Raw genomic sequence first — 18,860 nt, 5'->3', positions numbered from 1 at the left:
TTGAGTATGTATTAAATATATTAATCATCAGTCTGTGTTTGTTATCTCAATGTAAACGTTAACAGTTTGTCAGCATGGTTGTTAAAAAAATTCTTGTATGTAAAGGAACAAGTATTTAAGAACGTTATTCTATTTCATATACCATCATAACGACATAGATGTTCACATTAATTTGTTACAGATAATGTTGACACCAGAAGAAAAACAGAGAGTGGATGACATTTATTACATTTTTAATAATGGCGGGACATTCTCAAGTCCAACAAAAGTACATCAAGTACTAAAATCACAAGGATACAATTCTCCAGGTTTATATAAAATTAGACGATATATTCAAAGTCTTGACGATTACAGTCTTCAAAAACCTGTTAAACGTTCATTTAAACGTGCACGCATTGAAGTTGGAGAACCATTTGAGCAATATGACACAGATTTACTCGACATGACATCATTGTCAAAGCAAAACTCTGTTGTGAAGTACTTGTTGATGGTCATCGATGTTTTCAGCCGTTCTATGGGTAGAACCTATTAAAAATAAAACAGGAAAACAAGTATTAGAAGCTTTCAAGAAAATAGTCGAGAGGGGAAGAATGCCTAAAAAAGTCCATTCTGACCAAGGTAAAGAATATGATAATCGTTGGTTTAAAAAATGGTGCCTCGAAAATGACATTCATTATTTCACTACACAAAATGAAGTACATTCAGGAATGGTGGAGCGTGTAAACAGAACATTTAAGACCATGATATTCCGCTATTTTACCAAACTTAGAACCTACATCGATAAATTACAGAAATTTGTACATTCATACAATGCCACACCACACAGTTCCCTCAATGGGATACCCCCACAAGATGTTAATGACAACAACCAAGCAGACCTGTTTAATTATATGTACTTAAGGAAAAAACAGAGAAAGACTAAGAGACTTAAAACAAACAAACTATCTAAACGTAACAAATACGCATTCAAAATAGGAAGTTTGGTTCGTATTTCACACACTAAACAGCTGTTTAAACGTGCCTATCAACAACAATGGTCTTCAGAAATATTCAAAATACACAAATGATTTTTAATGCAGGAGATACCTCTATATCAATTAATACACTTTTTAGGGGACACTATCAAAGGAAACTTTTATCAGTCAGAATTACAACGAGTCGATAAAGACGAACAAACATTATGGTTTATCGAAAAGAAAATACGCAAACGCAAGAAAAGAGGTCAGAATGAGTGGTTTGTCCAATTCGAAGGGTGGCCCTCCAAATATAACCAATGGATTCCCGAGAAAGATATCAAAGACGTCACTGAAGATAAACATGACACACTACATAACAATTAATAGTGACAAGAATCTCGACTTCTTCCCTGAAAACAAACCATACCATTTTCGATGTCAACTGAAATCACCCATTACTCTGAACGGTAACTGGAATGTAGCATTAGTAGACATTTCTCTAATGGCGAGTAATACAAAAACGAGATAAAACATATACATACACTGCTATCTTGCTGGAGAATCCATCATTGACGGTCAGAGGGAAAATGTACTTCGCATGGTCAAAGCTCAGAAAATTGCAAACTGGAGTCAAACATTTGATACACCTCAGTACGTTCCTGTAAAGAAATCGGATATTAGAGATATAGAAATATCCATAAAAGGCAGTGACGGGAACTTAGCTTCATCCTTGAAAAAGCCAGCAACGATAACACTTCAGTTCAAAGCCTACCCTTTTTACTCATGAATGTATCTAACCTATACGTACCCAATGTGGGTAAGTGGTTGCAGTATTATCGAAAGGTTACTGATGGTAAGATCAATCCGTATACAGATAACATGACACATGAGGTAACGCAGCGGGGAGGGAGTATATCAGGTGACTCTAACGAATTCATCATTCCCATTGACAAGTATCGCAGCGATGGAGAAAAAGCCTTACCAAAACGAAACCTAGATGTCAACATGATATCACCATCACAACAAATTGTAGATCAGGCTACGACAGAATTAAAGAGGAAAAGAAAATTGACAAAAAATCATTCTAACAGGAAACGCCGAAGGGTGCAGACCGCTCAGAGAAAACTGTCAAGAAAAATCTAGCATAATTTAAGAAAGCAAAAGAAGTTAAAAACCACGAAACAGACTAAGAAAAAGCCAAAACGTAAGCACATACAAAAACGTAAGAAATCTATCAAAAGGGGGAGACAAAAGAAAAACGACTTATTATCATCATGGCTACAATAAACAAAGATTTCTTTTGAGAAGCTCAACCTTCGCAACTGGAACTTTTTGAATTACCACCTACACAGACGGCTGTCGAAAACGTTTACTATCAAGATGTACTACCGATATCGCAGATGTCTGGCGATTCGCCTATGGAATTTGACGTCTCCGGTCAAAATGGTATGGAATACATTGACATGAAAAATTCTTTAGTTTATGCTAAAATAAAGATAAAAAAGGGTGACGGATCGGCCATAAGCTCTACAGAAGAAGTAGGACCCGTCAATTTATTGTTACCTGCCCTGTTTTCACAAGTAGATGTCACATTACAGGGAAGAACTGTAGTGTCTACAACGACTAATTATGCATACAAGGCATATATTCAAACATTACTGAAGTATGGAAAGGATGCTAAAGTATTACAGTTAGCAACGCAGTTATGGTGTAAAGATACCAATGGAGAATTGGATGATACAGACGTGAGGACTGGAAATATTTTAGCTTTACTGGAAAGAACTGAGTTATTTGAAGGTGGTAAAGTTGTCGATTTGGAAGGCCCTATATTTCACGATCTATTTAGAATGGATAGATATCTACTCAATCAAGTAAATGTTAATGTAAAGATGTACAGATCAAAGCCTGAGTTTTGCCTACTGTCTGGTACACAAAATCCTAACTATAAGATTGAGTTTGAAGATATAAGGCTACGCATTGCTAAAGTAAAAGTTAACGCTGCTGTCATCTATGCCCAGAGTCAAGCCTTAGCTACAACTACAGCAAAATATCCATATACAGAAAGTGTACTGAAACATGTCACTCGCTGCCGGAGGGACCAGTTTTACGTTTGACAACATATTTCAAGGAATGAGACCAAATTTTGTCACCGTCGGCTTTGTTGACGCAACCGCTATTACAGGAGCATACAGTCAAAACCCATGGTTCTTCCAAACATTCAATGTAACATCCATCGGTCTCTATGTAGACGGATTACCAGTGGGTGGTCACATCTTAAAACTGGACTACAATGCCACCACAGGCCAGACTACCATTCCCGTGTTAAGGAACATGTTTAAAACAACAGGACAATAGTTATTCAACCATGGATTATATATCGATAGACAGAACATTTCAAGCGGCTTTTCCTTATACACATTTAACTTAGAACCCATATTTCAGGGGAGTCAATATCTTACCTTGCTAAAACCAGGAAACGTCAGAGTGGAGGTTACATTTGAAAGTGCACTATCCAAAACCATCAGCTGCATTGTCTATGCTGAATATCCGGGCTATTTTGAAATAAACGCTGCAAGAGACATTTTAAAACCTTGAACACCAATCAAGTTCGTGGCGTCATCGATTGTGACCCCGTCATGAAAAATCTGAATATAGATGTTTATGCACGTAATAACACACCAATACATGCAAAACGATTTCCTACAGGATTTATTGTCAATACCGATGAAAGTCATCAACCCGGACAACATTTGGTGGCATATTATATGGAATCTGCAACGAAAAGGGAATTTTTTGACAGCTATGGTCAATCACCGCAATACTTCATGCTTCAAAACTGCACATCTTTCAACGTAACACGATTATAGAGTGCCAGATCTAACGTGTGTGGACAATACTGTTTGTTTTATTTACTCAATAGATGTATAAATATCTCTCTTAGTGCTATCGTCAATGTATTTAGCGATAATTATATCCGTAACGATGACTTTGTATATGATTACATCAATAATTCTTTTCCATTTTGCTTTCAAACTGACGATAGATACCAATCATGTTGTTCAGAATATGAATAAAGTATCTATACTTCACTCACATGCTTTCATTCATTCTTGAACCATGTCACAGACCAGTCTGATTCCAATTGTCTGCCCTGCAACGATACAGCTAGCAGGTAGCTCTGGAAGTGGAAAGACTTTTTTGATGAAACAAATGTTAGAACATGCCGATCAATCGTTTAGCCAACCAGTAGCAAAGATTATGATTTGTTACGATACATGGCAACCCATGTTTGATGAGTTAAAACGTAATATCAAAGAAATCACATTCGTCAAGGGAATACTTGACGAAACACAGTTTGAGGAGTGGACTTCTACTACTGATGAACATAAGATAATAGTACTAGACGATTGCTTGATAGAAGGATCTAACTCTGTACAACTCATGAAAATCTTTTGTATAGGCTCACATCACAAGAACGCATCGATTATATTTCTGGTTCAAAATGTCTACCAAAAAGGAACGGAGATCAGGCGCAAATAGAGACATTGGGGAGACAAATGTTTCCCAGGCGGCTGGCATATTTTAGACAGAGTTACCTTTCTGCCGTGTCCAAAAGATATGGATATCTTTTTGTTGATGTTAGCCCACACAGTCCACAATTGAATATTATAGATGGTCCGACAGAACTGCCACCACTTCGCACTCGGATATTACCAGGAGAGGACCCAATCATCTACGAATCAAAAAAATGAAATATTTTCTTGATTTTTTAATATCGGCACCACGCCATCAACAAGCAACCATTATAAACACACTTAGCAGAGATCAATTAAAATTATTGACGGAGATAATATATAATACAGTCATGGGTAACGTTTCGATGTCAGATAAGGATAAAAAGAATGTATCCAAACATAAACTCGCCATTCGAAAAGTGTTAGCTGAAAATATAACACCGCAACAAAGAAGGAGATTGTTAACCATCATTAAAGTTTTACCAATATTCATCAACAACTATCAACAATGGCAAGAGTACTCATCCTGATGACAAAAAGTAAATATGACACATTAATCGGAGGTGATGAAAAAGATCATATAAAGAAATCTGATGAAAACGACACGTCCAAAAATCTCACAAATCAAACGCAAAAAGTTGATAAAAACAACATATCCAAAAATCTCACAAATCAAGCACAAAAAGCTGATAAGTCTGAAAGTGAAACCGAAGACATTAATAATTTAAAACCCGAGGAGGAACAAAAAGGAGGGAAATTGGCCGTAGAGGACACATCAAAACATTTTATGAAGAATTTACATAACAAGGAATCTGTCAAGCGTAAGTGGTTATCGTTTAAAGTCTAGTTATGTTCGGTTTTTCCCTCCAAACTTGTATAATTTCGCTACCCGCTGAATTTATCCTCTCCACATTCCTTTAGACATCAAAGAATCTGTCAAGCGTGGTTATTTTTTACGGTCGTCATCTGCGGAATGTTTTCCCGATTTGCCCTCCAATACTACATTATCCCTCTACACATTCCACAATGTATATAAATACGCCCTTCAACAAGATAAGCTCATAGTGTAATCGACTGTCATGGCTGAACTACCTTCGATTGAGCAGCTATTGCGACATTATCCCGACGATGTTGTGGCAGAACAATTGCGAAAACTTAAGAATGCACTTGGAGAAGATAAAGAAAATCAACCACCTTCCAAAAAACTACGATTAGCCGAATCTGAAAGTTACGTTTGTCACATCTGTGGTAAAAGTATAAGAAGATCAGACAACTACAAGAGACACTTGGCGGGACATGAAAGAGCATTCCCATGTCCACACTGTAAGGTTTCTTTTACAAGGACTGACCATTCGAAAAAACATGTTTTGAAGAAACATCATAGCTTACCTCAAGATGGTGGTAACATTCAACCATCAAAGGATCACATATCATCACCAGAAAATTTACACGTGCGACCTCCTATATCTAGGTCCTCTCACGTGCCATCTCCCGTAGCTGGACCCTCTCACGATCAGCCTCCCACACCTGGATCCTCTCACGTACAGTCTCCCACACCTGGACCTTCTCACGTACCATCTCCCACACCTAAACCATCTCGCATGCAGTCTCCGACGACTCGACCAATCACACCACCTACAAGTACACATCAGTTTTCAGACGGAAGCAGCTTAAATGGATCTGCCAATGTTAGATCCATTTACCCTAATGACAGTGATGATGCCGATTTACTCACTTTTTTAGCAATACGAGGGATGAAGTAGCAGAACACATCACAGAACAGTGTCGTTCCCTACGAGGAATTAAATGGTATGTTTGTATTCAAGTAGAACTTGGAAAGGAGGATAAAGAAGGAAACAAACAGCAATCCTTTCCTCATTTTCGAAGTAAAAATTATACATTTTTACCAAGTGAAACTTTTTCTCTTCATAATTTAAATGAAGCCTACCAGAAAATGTTTGTATCTTTTCAAGAGTACTTGAGGGAGGGATCAAACTGGAGACTTAAAAAAATAGTAAAACTGGAAATAAGTACCGCTAACTACTCACCATTGAGTGGTTCTTCATACTTACCGACGCCTGCAACATTTCATCATGCCAGTGTTATCAACATCATCAACCAAGATGAAAAGTGCTTTCTATGGTCCATCTTGGCCCATCTCCACCCAACCTCCGAGATTCCAGAACGGGTGACTAATTACTTACCATACGAACGCGAACTGGACATGTCTGGAATTCTTTTTCCCGTAAAGATATCACAGATAGAAAAGTTTGAAAGACAAAATGATATTTCTGTGAATGTGTTTCGATATGAGGATAAGGATATTTTCCCAATGTATGTTACGAAATTGCGGCAAGTATGTCACCATGTAAATTTATTGTATTTAAAACTGGGTGAGAAAAGTCATTATTGTCTCATTAGTAACGTAGATACGTTTTTATCTAGAACAAAAAAGACACATCATAAGACCTATTTTTGTCATTATTGTCTTCAAGGGTTTACCAGAAATGACCTTTTAGAAAATCACATTGAACAATGTTCAAAACACGACCCGCAACATGTAAAACTTCCAGAAGAAGGTGAAAATATACTAGAGTTTGACAATTTTGCATAACAGTTGAAAGTTCCATTTGTTATATATGCAGATTTTGAAACTTTTGCTCAGAGAATTGATACATGTTTACCCAATCCGAAAACTTCGAGTACAACTCGAAATACAAAATTTGAACCCTGCGGGTTTGGATATCAAGTCGTCAGCATAGACGAAAAGTATACAAAATCTCCCGTTATTTATCGCGGACCGAATGTGAGTAAAACGTTTCTGGAAAGTATAGTAAAGGAAGAAAAGGAAATCATGAGCATTTTAAAGCATGTAGAACCTTTAGTAATGTCTCCAGAGAATGAGCAAGAGTTTCAAAATAGCACAAAATGTCATATATGTGATTGCATTTTTACAAAAATGTCACTATAGTCAGAGATCACTGTCATTTGACAGGTAAATATAGAGGTGCCAGCTGTCAAGGTTGTAATCTCAATTTTCAGCACCCCTCATTTATCCCTGTCGTGTTCCACAATCTAAAAGGGTTCGACGGTCACATACTCTGCGAAAGTATAGGTTTATTTAAAGATCAGGATATCAACTGTATTCCTAATAACATGGAGAAATACAGTTCCTTCAGTTTGGAAAACCTACGTTTTATAGATTCTTTTCAATTTATGTCTCAGAGTCTAGAATCACTAGTCAACAATCTAGCTCAGCAAGGTTTAGCACCATTTAAACATTTAGCTAACGAATTCTCTGTGGAGCATGCTCACCTTCTCTTGAGAAAGGAGGTTTACCCTTATGAATATGTAAACAACGCATGTAGATTTAGTGAAACATCTTTACCTCCAAAGTCTGCATTTTACAGTCAACTAAGCAAATCAAACATTGCGGTTGAAGATTATGAGCATGGGCAGAATGTTTGGAATATATTACAAATGAAGAATTTCGGGTGAATATCACGATCTCTATTTAAAGACGGACGTTCTACTCTTGGCGGATGTATTTGAAAATTTTAGAACCATGTGCTTGAACTATTACAAGCTAGATCCAGCTCATTTTTATACAAGCCCCGGACTTGCATGGAGTGCCGCTCTCAAAATGACCGGAGTAAGTTTAGAACTACTGACAGAACCGGACATGTATTTATTTTTTGAGAGTGGGGTACGAGGTGGTGTGTCTATGATATCAAACAAATACTCAAAGGCTAACAATCCCTATGTACCAGAAACGTTTGATTCCTCAAAACCTAACAAATACATCATCTATACAGATTGTAACAATCTGTACGGTAAGGCCATGGCTGAACCGCTACCTATGGGGGATTTTCAGTGGGTTGACGATGTGGAACATTTCAATGTTCAAAGCATACCTATAGATGGAGATATAGGTTATGTCTTAGAAGTAGACTTGGAATATCCGGCAGAATTGCACGATCTCCATTCAGACTACCCACTCGCGCCAGAAACTAAAGTAATTTCTGATGAAATGTTATCTCCCCTTAGCAAAGAATTATGGAAAGAATTACATCCTAACCTCGAACATACTGATGGCAAACTGTGTGGACGTGTTGCCACATCAAAGCTCATACCAACGTTAGAAAACAAGACAAAATATATCTGCCATTATAGAAATATACAGCTTTACTTAGAACTAGGTATGAAACTGACAAAGACTCATAGAATTTTACAGTTTAGACAACATCCATGATTGAAGAAGTATATAGATTTTAACAGTCAAAAAAGAAGGGAAACAACCTCAGAATTTGAAAAAGATTTCTTTAAGTTAATGAACAATTCAGTCTTTGGTAAAACCATGGAGAACGTCCGAAATAGAGTTGATATAAAACTATCCCACACGGAAAAAAATGAAGAAGTATGTAGCAAAACCATCATTTCAAAGATTTAAAATATTCAACGAGGATTTAGTTGGAATAGAAAACAGTAGAATTAAATTAATACTAAACAAGCCAGTATACGTGGGTCAATGTATTTTAGATCTTTCTAAATGTATCATGTACGATTTCCACTACAACCATATGCTGTCTAGATATGAGAACATACGTTTGTTAATGACAGATACTGATAGTTTGATGTATGAAATAGCGGATGTATCAGATTTGTATGAAATATTACAACAAGACAAACATCTGTTTGATCTATCCAATTATCCTATCGAACATCCCATCTATGACATCACAAACAAAAAAACTCCAGGAAAGTTTAAAGATGCACTAGGTGGGAGGATTTTACAGGAATTTGTTGGACTGAGACCTAAAATGTATTCATTTGCTTACGATAGCAGCTCTGACAGATTACAAGAATCTAAACAAGTAGCAAAAGGTATCGATAAAAGCACAATCGTGCACGACTTACGTCACGATATGTATTTAGAATGTTTGTTTAAATCTCGAACAATAATGTGCGATATGAATTCAATAAGAAGTGATAAGCATCACCTACACGTATACACATTCAGAAAGGTTGGTCTCTGTAGTTTTGATGATAAACGCTATGTAAGACAAAACGGTGAAACGTGGGCACACGGTCATTATAGGATAAAACAAGACAAACATTGATTAAAATTTTCAATACATATCGTAATTTAATTTTGTAGTATAGATTATAAAGCTGTATACACATCTAATTAAAATGCTTGTCGAAATATAACTTTTTTAATTATTTGATGTACATCTTAGACTTTAAAAGCTAAAGTTGCATATACATCTAATTAAACGTTTATCGAAATGTCGAAATATAAACTGTTTAAATTATTTGTTATACATCTATAGTTACATGTTGAAATGTGAAAACATAAACTTTAAAACTATTTGTTGTACATCTTAGAGTTAAAAGCTTGCTAAATGTCGAAATGTAAGCTCTTTTGATACAACTTATCGAAAAGTCGAAATATTAATGCAAGAGTTACTTCCCTTACATCGTCGACACGATTTCAGCATACATCTTAGTTAGAAATTTGAGAAATGTATATATTTATTTGTATTATAATAAAAACCACCCATTTAACCCATATTATTTGTGTTTGTTTTATCAATTATCTCGACTGTTAACTATATCCATTAGATAGTCAGAATCTTCAATGTATTTACAAAATATTGCCTTCTACAAAGATGTACATAGGATATCTACGAATATAGTTCGATACAATTCCTGAAACCCTCCTCCTTTTCAAACTAATGATTGTATCTAAGTAAAACAATGGTTCGTTTCTAAATTCTGGATACTTAAATTTGATTGCTTTAATTAGCATTTTGAAAATATACCTTTGATGTATATTTGTACTACTGTTTCCGAATACGAGTCTTATTGTAGATAAATGTGTAGGTATATATTCTAAATCCTTATAGAGTAAGCGTCCCCTTCTATCGATTATACATTTAATAGGATACATTTTGGTTTTTATTCTTTCTATACGGTATGTCGAACCTAATGATTCTAAAAACAATTGTTTTTTGTTAAAACAATTAAAAATTATTCTTAGAAATCAAGTGATAAGGTTAAATAGTCCTACATACCGTATAGGTAGAATTAAACATTTACTGTTTATTGTACGGATGGTGACGTTGTGATGCCTGATAAGGCGGTGGTGGACCTCTTTCCAAGTTTAAACGTGGATAGTATGGCGGCAGGGTGTCTCCGTGATGGGATGTCTCCACGGGTACTAAAGGTGTATACGTCGACAACGATGTACACGTCGGTGATCCTGTAAGCTCTTGTGTTGAAGTACTAGTAGGCGAAGTCGATACAATATGAATAGGTTGTGCAGTTGCCGCAGCAGCCGGTACAACGATCGGTTCAGGTATCTCTGGTAGAGGCTAGAGATAGAATGTATATAACATGTATATATTGTGTATAAAATATGCATCAATGTAAACAAAAGAACATAATTCAGATAATTAAGTTTCTACTATTAGAATTATAATTACCATGTCTAGATGCGATAGTTGTCGATCTAATGCCACTTTGACATGGCATAATTCCTCATATTCCTCGTAATGAAGGCTTATGGTATTCCCGTTCCTGTTTATGTGAATATACTTTTCACCATTTCCATTGGTGAATTTAGTCACATCAACCTATGGAAAAGTAGCATTGTTCATATCGATTTAAGTAAGAGTTGTACATGCTTGCAGATAGGTAAATTATAGATTTAAATTTATGATTTAAATACTAAATAGGAGAAAGTAATTCAAATTAATCCATTTATAAATATGTAAAAAAAAATCATAAACTTATAATTATAAATATATAGTAATATAATTATATAAAACTATCATAATAACATGCGACTAATAAAAATGTAAAATTGTTTTACAGGTTAAATGGTAAATGTATTAAATATTATTAATTTAAAAATGTTATAGATAATAATTATATTAAATCAATAAAATAACATTTTACCTTCACTTTTGGAGTCAATCTTGCTTCTAACTTCCAACCTCTCTGATTTAGTACTACTGCAACCTTTCCATATATTTCCATTTTAGTAATTTCAAACTGAGATGTTCGTTGAAAGTGCGCGTTTTTTTGGTTGACGGTTAGTTTTAAGCAACGGTTAGGGCGTAGTCTGACAAAATTTCATTGGATAGAGCGCTCATCCAGAGTTAGATTTGAAATTTTAAATATGTTGCTAGACTACTGATGGTGTTAAAAATAACAACAATGTATTCACGGTATATGAGTATAATGGGCATCATATTTCATAATTCAACAATATCATTTTTACTTAAAGTAATTCAAATTATGTTTAAAGTTTTAATTGTGGTTCTAAATTAAAATATCTTAATTTTATTATTTAAATTAGCAACTCTGATAATGTAAGATTATAGCATATACTATCGTAAAAATTTGAAAGCGTCATATGATAATATTCCACATTGCATAACTTTGCATAAGTGTTGTTTCCCTTCTTAGCCCAGGGCATGCGCATTAGACTCAATTAGGAAAAAACAATGGCGATCACCGTAGTGTACCTGCTGTTTCTCACATGTGCAGCTTTTGCTTCAGTTAATGGTGACATCGTTGATGAATGCCACATCACACATAATTTGTGTAGGTTACCCGAGTTGCCTAATGGATCTTCGCTCACCCTTCGTAAGTAATAACAATCTTACACTTAAATTGACTTAATCGACTTTGATGATCTAACTCGGTTATCGGTATTTATCATAAAAATCTATACATGCCCCTGTGTCAGGATACACGTGTATAAGCTTATATAAGCCTATTAACATGAGGAATATATTAAAACAATCTCCATCTATTGATAGCTTTAAACATATTACAAGGCAAGCAATGTGTATGGATAACAATTAATGAATATTCGTTCGAATTATTGATTCATGCTAGATCTATATGTAAAAGTAGCATCAACTGAATGTGACATCACCTTTCAATAAAAGTGTTCTTATTATAGAGCGTCAATGGCCTTATCCTGTGATGAGAATCTCTGGTTGGAGGTCGACATATAAACTAAGGGTTGACTGCGGAAGATTGTCTTCTTTGGGGCTGATGTCGATTGTACCAACCTCATAATTGACCCTGTCGTGAAGATATTTTTCAACAAGATCCAGATTTGTGTAAGAATGTTTTGATATATCAATCTTAAAGCGTTACAATCAAACTTTAGACACTATTGTTAGTGATTGATATATATATGATAGGAATAACAACTGGAATGTCTATTTTAAAGAAAGTTGATAGAACTCTGACAGAATGAAAAGAAAACAAAGTGAAACCCTTATTATAATCATTAACTTTATTAAGACATATAATTTGTGAGCGAATTTCCATTTGATAATGTAATTAGATTGTAACTGTATGAATTGGTATACATGTTATAGTAATGCAGTTTTTTTTTATTCTTATTAGATCTCAACAACAACAACACCCGACTCACAACATCTGTCCATCTTCCAGCCTGCCTCCCAACTACCCTCTAACCCTGCCAATCCTACTAACCCAACCTCTCAGCCTATCTCTAACCCTACCAATCCTGCTAACCTTCGCCTCTCAGCCTACCTCTAACCCTTCCTCTAACCCTACCTCTCAGCCTATCTCTAACCCTATCAATCCTGCTAACCCCACCTCTCAGCCTACCTCTAACCCTTCCTCTAACCCTACCTCTCAGCCTATCTCTAACCCTATCAATCCTGCTAACCCCACCTCTCAGCCTACCTCTAAACCTTCCTCAAACCCTACCTCTCAGCCCTCCTCTAACCCTACCTCTCAGCCTATCTCCAACCCTTACACTAACCCTACCTTCCAGTCTAACTCTAACCCTACCACTAGCCTCACCACTAACTCTACCACTGACCTTGTACCATCCTCCAATCTACATTTGGCACTGATTTTACCTTTGATTTTGTGTAAGTTTTAATTATAGTAAGATGACTTTTTATAGTTTGTATAGTATTTTAGTGTAAGCTCTAGCAAAGCTGTCACTATTATATTTGTTTAGTATGTGTCAACTTCCTGATGTTACCACTTTCAGTGTGAAAAAACTCTAATGCATATATATAGAATTGTAGAAGATGTACATTTATTAGGCCGCTTTACAAGTGTGATTTGTAAGGAATTATCCTTTAGCTTAATGGTAGAACGTTGTGCTTTAGATGGTTAAGGGTTCGAGTTCCGGCAGCTGCACTATCTTAATCATTTTTTTTTCTCCTTACAGTATTTGTGAGCACTTTTATATCAGACACATTTCTAGTTTATATTTGTAAACAAATTATTGTAACAATTTTTCTTGAAATCTTTATTCTGAAAAAAGAAATCATTTATAATTTCTTTAATTTCTTTATATTATCAATCAGTGAAACATTGACTTTAATTTTTACTTTTAGTTGTAATAGTGATACTTGGCCTATCAGCCTGCTACATCTGTAGATGGAGGATGCAACGAGGTAACTACATATATTTTTTTTTCATTTTCAGATATAGTAATAGCATTTCTCATACATATAATTAATATTCCACCCCTTCAAGAAGAGATACAAAACCCGAGGATAGAGCACAGGCCTGAGTATAATTTAAGACCAAGGAGGCGTCAACCGTACAATTTAAGACCTCGGAATTAAGGTATCATAATATATAGCATGAATACAATGGCACAGTTTATCTGTAAGAACAGTATTTTATTTAATAAAATAATTTGATTTAAATTTTGTTCATGATATAATATGATGGATGTTTTATGATTTCAGAGCATGATCATGGCATGGCATTGCAGGAAATATCAACCATCCAGGTGCCACCAATGGCTGAACCCACTCCATCAGGGACTAGTCCTGTAGAGCCTGTAGGTGGACTATTAAGGACCGACCCTATACGAGTCTTATTGTAGATAAATGTGTAGGTATATATTCTAAATCCTTATAGAGTAAGCGTCCCCTTCTATCGATTATACATTTAATAGGATACATTTTGGTTTTTATTCTTTCTATACGGTATGTCGAACCTAATGATTCTAAAAACAATTGTTTTTTGTTAAAACAATTAAAAATCCTTCTTAGAAATCAAGTGATAAGGTTAAATAGTCCTACATACCGTATAGGTAGAATTAAACATTTACTGTTTATTGTACGGATGGTGACGTTGTGATGCCTGATAAGGCGGTGGTGGACCTCTTTCCAAGTTTAAACGTGGATAGTATGGCGGCAGGGTGTCTCCGTGATGGGATGTCTCCACGGGTACTAAAGGTGTATACGTCGACAACGATGTACACGTCGGTGATCCTGTAAGCTCTTGTGTTGAAGTACTAGTAGGCGAAGTCGATACAATATGAATAGGTTGTGCAGTTGCCGCAGCAGCCGGTACAACGATCGGTTCAGGTATCTCTGGTAGAGGCTAGAGATAGAATGTATATAACATGTATATATTGTGTATAAAATATGCATCAATGTAAACAAAAGAACATAATTCAGATAATTAAGTTTCTACTATTAGAATTATAATTACCATGTCTAGATGCGATAGTTGTCGATCTAATGCCACTTTGACATGGCATAATTCCTCATATTCCTCGTAATGAAGGCTTATGGTATTCCCGTTCCTGTTTATGTGAATATACTTTTCACCATTTCCATTGGTGAATTTAGTCACATCAACCTATGGAAAAGTAGCATTGTTCATATCGATTTAAGTAAGAGTTGTACATGCTTGCAGATAGGTAAATTATAGATTTAAATTTATGATTTAAATACTAAATAGGAGAAAGTAATTCAAATTAATCCATTTATAAATATGTAAAAAAAAATCATAAACTTATAATTATAAATATATAGTAATATAAATATAAAACTATCATAATAACATGCGACTAATAAAAAATATAAAATTGTTTTACAGGTTAAATGGTAAATGTATTAAATATTATTAATTTAAAAATGTTATAGATAATAATTATATTAAATCAATAAAATAACATTTTACCTTCACTTTTGGAGTCAATCTTGCTTCTAACTTCCAACCTCTCTGATTTAGTACTACTGCAACCTTTCCATACATTTCCATTTTAGTAATTTCAAACTGAGATGTTCGTTGAAAGTGCGCGTTTTTTAGGTTGACGGTTAGTTTTAAGCAACGGTTAGGGCGTAGTCTGACAAAATTTCATTGGATAGAGCGCTCATCCAGAGTTAGATTTGAAATTTTAAATATGTTGCTAGACTACTGATGGTGTTAAAAATAACAACAATGTATTCACGGTATATGAGTATAATGGGAATCATATTTCAAAATTCAACAATATCATTTTTACTTAAAGTAAATCAAATTATGTTTAAAGTTTTAATTGTGGTTCTAAATTAAAATATCTTAATTTTATTATTTAAATTAGCAACTCTGATAATGTAAGATTATAGCATATACTATCGTAAAATTTGAAAGCGTCATATGATAATATTCCACATTGCATAACTTTGCATAAGTGTTGTTTCCCTTCCTAGCCCAGGGCATGCGCATTAGACTCAATTAGGAAAAAACAATGGCGATCACCGTAGTGTACCTGCTGTTTCTCACATGTGCAGCTTTTGCTTCAGTTAATGGTGACATCGTTGATGAATGCCACATCACACATAATTTGTGTAGGTTACCCGAGTTGCCTAATGGATCTTCGCTCACCCTTCGTAAGTAATAACAATCCTACACTTAAATTGACTTAATCGACTTTGATGATCTAACTCGGTTATCGGTATTTATCATAAAAATCTATACATGCCCCTGTGTCAGGATACACGTGTATAAGCTTATATAAGCCTATTAACATGAGGAATATATTAAAACAATCTCCATCTATTGATAGCTTTAAACATATTACAAGGCAAGCAATGTGTATGGATAACAATTAATGAATATTCGTTCGAATTATTGATTCATGTTAGATCTATATGTAAAAGTAGCATCAACTGAATGTGACATCACCTTTTAATAAAAGTGTTCTTGTTATAGAGCGTCAATGTCCTTATCCTGTGATGAGAATCTCTGGTTGGAGGTCGACATATAAACTAAGGGTTGATGTGCAGAAAAGACTGCGGAAGATTGTCTTCTTTGGGGCTGATGTCGATTGTACCAACCTCATAATTGACCCTGTCGTGAAGATATTTTTCAACAAGATCCAGATTTGTGTAAGAATGTTTTGATATATCAATCTTAAAGCGTTACAATCAAACTTTAGACACTATTGTTAGTGATTGATATATATATGATAGGAATAACAACTGGAATGTCTATTTTAAAGAAAGTTGATAGAACTCTGACAGAATGAAAAGAAAACAAAGTGAAACCCTTATTATAATCATTAACTTTATTAAGACATATAATTTGTGAGCGAATTTCCATTTGATAATGTAATTAGATTGTAACTGTATGAATTGGTATACATGTTATAGTAATGTAGTTTTTTTTTATTCTTATTAGATCTCAACAACAACAACACCCGACTCACAACATCTGTCCATCTTCCAGCCTGCCTCCCAACTACCCTCTAACCCTGCCAATCCTACTAACCCAACCTCTCAGCCTATCTCTAACCCTACCAATCCTGCTAACCTTCGCCTCTCAGCCTACCTCTAACCCTTCCTCTAACCCTACCTCTCAGCCTATCTCTAACCCTACCAATCCTGCTAACCCCACCTCTCAGCCTACCTCTAACCCTTCCTCTAACCCTACCTCTCAGCCTATCTCTAACCCTACCAATCCTGCTAACCCCACCTCTCAGCCTACCTCTAAACCTTCCTCAAACCCTACCTCTCAGCCCTCCTCTAACCCTACCTCTCAGCCTATCTCCAACCCTTACACTAACCCTACCTTCCAGTCTAACTCTAACCCTACCACTAGCCTCACCACTAACTCTACCACTGACCTTGTACCATCCTCCAATCTACATTTGGCACTGATTTTACCTTTGATTTTGTGTAAGTTTTAATTATAGTAAGATGACTTTTTATAGTTTGTATAGTATTTTAGTGTAAGCTCTAGCAAAGCTGTCACTATTATATTTGTTTAGTATGTGTCAACTTCCTGATGTTACCACTTTCAGTGTGAAAAAACTCTAATGCATATATATAGAATTGTAGAAGATGTACATTTATTAGGCCGCTTTACAAGTGTGATTTGTAAGGAATTATCCTTTAGCTTAATGGTAGAACGTTGTGCTTTAGATGGTTAAGGGTTCGAGTTCCGGCAGCTGCACTATCTTAATCATTTTTTTTTCTCCTTACAGTATTTGTGAGCACTTTTATATCAGACACATTTCTAGTTTATATTTGTAAACAAATTATTGTAACAATTTTTCTTGAAATCTTTATTCTGAAAAAAGAAATCATTTATAATTTCTTTAATTTCTTTATATTATCAATCAGTGAAACATTGACTTTAATTTTTACTTTTAGTTGTAATAGTGATACTTGGCCTATCAGCCTGCTACATCTGTAGATGGAGGATGCAACGAGGTAACTACATATATTTTTTTTTCATTTTCAGATATAGTAATAGCATTTCTCATACATATAATTAATATTCCACCCCTTCAAGAAGAGATACAAAACCCGAGGATAGAGCACAGGCCTGAGTATAATTTAAGACCAAGGAGGCGTCAACCGTACAATTTAAGACCTCGGAATTAAGGTATCATAATATATAGCATGAATACAATGGCACAGTTTATCTGTAAGAACAGTATTTTATTTAATAAAATAATTTGATTTAAATTTTGTTCATGATATAATATGATGGATGTTTTATGATTTCAGAGCATGATCATGGCATGGCATTGCAGGAAATATCAACCATCCAGGTGCCACCAATGGCTGAACCCACTCCATCAGGGACTAGTCCTGTAGAGCCTGTAGGTGGACTATTAAGGACCGACCCTATAGGGGAATTGTTGAGAGGGTCGGAAGACAGCCTCTTTGACTTCAGCCCCTACAGGAGGCACACACAAAAGAAGAAACTATCTTAGAAAGTCGCATATATAAAACTATCACAAAGTTATTTTCTTTTCTAAATTATAATGCTTATTTTCTATAAATTGTTTTTATAGACATATACCATTACATTTCCAGTCTAATGATGGAAATATTAACTTTCATTTGTTTTTGATAATTTAATCCTAACATTCCTAACAATCTTATGCAAACCATTACTGGTTATTCAATTTTAGAAGTAAAATTGAAAAGGATTACACTGATACTGTTAATACAAACAACTTGAATAGTAATTAAGGATGGTTTCTTACCTATTAGTCCGAAATGTCAGACAAGCGTTCAAAATCCTCACCACCATATTCCATACTATATGGTGGTGGGTTCATAAACGTATTTCTTTGCTT

General features: G+C 35.0%; 2 protein-coding genes and 1 long non-coding RNA gene across 4 annotated transcripts; 2 read left to right on the top strand and 1 right to left on the bottom strand.

The window, feature by feature from the left end:
* Positions 1-2,356: 2,356 nt before the first annotated feature.
* LOC117343262 (uncharacterized protein F54H12.2-like) lies at positions 2,357-3,070 on the top strand. Its single transcript, XM_033905610.1, has one exon. The coding sequence runs from the start codon at positions 2,357-2,359 to the stop codon at positions 3,068-3,070; it is 714 nt and encodes a 237-aa protein (XP_033761501.1).
* Positions 3,071-3,420: 350 nt separating this feature from the next.
* On the bottom strand, positions 3,421-7,006 carry LOC117322184. Of its 2 annotated transcripts, none has more exons than XR_004531483.1 (4): positions 6,207-7,006; positions 4,553-4,689; positions 4,051-4,134; positions 3,421-3,525 (listed from the first exon to the last, which is right to left on the bottom strand). It is a non-coding gene; the product is annotated as an uncharacterized LOC117322184 (long non-coding RNA). The 2 variants fall into 2 exon arrangements; XR_004531484.1 differs by lacking the exon at positions 6,207-7,006 and adding an exon at positions 5,861-5,959.
* A 3,595-nt stretch (positions 7,007-10,601) lies between these two features.
* LOC117343254 (mucin-5AC-like) lies at positions 10,602-18,491 on the top strand. The gene is made up of 8 exons (XM_033905600.1): positions 10,602-10,738; positions 12,905-13,401; positions 13,879-13,938; positions 14,239-14,333; positions 14,647-14,771; positions 16,949-17,445; positions 17,923-17,982; positions 18,283-18,491. The coding sequence occupies exons 1-8, from the start codon at positions 10,602-10,604 to the stop codon at positions 18,489-18,491; spliced, it is 1,680 nt and encodes a 559-aa protein (XP_033761491.1).
* Positions 18,492-18,860: the final 369 nt, after the last annotated feature.

Source organism: Pecten maximus, chromosome 2, assembly GCF_902652985.1.
Source record: "Pecten maximus chromosome 2, xPecMax1.1, whole genome shotgun sequence".
Taxonomy (NCBI): Eukaryota; Metazoa; Mollusca; class Bivalvia; order Pectinida; family Pectinidae; genus Pecten; species Pecten maximus.
This window is presented reverse-complemented; position numbering and strand designations above follow the sequence as displayed.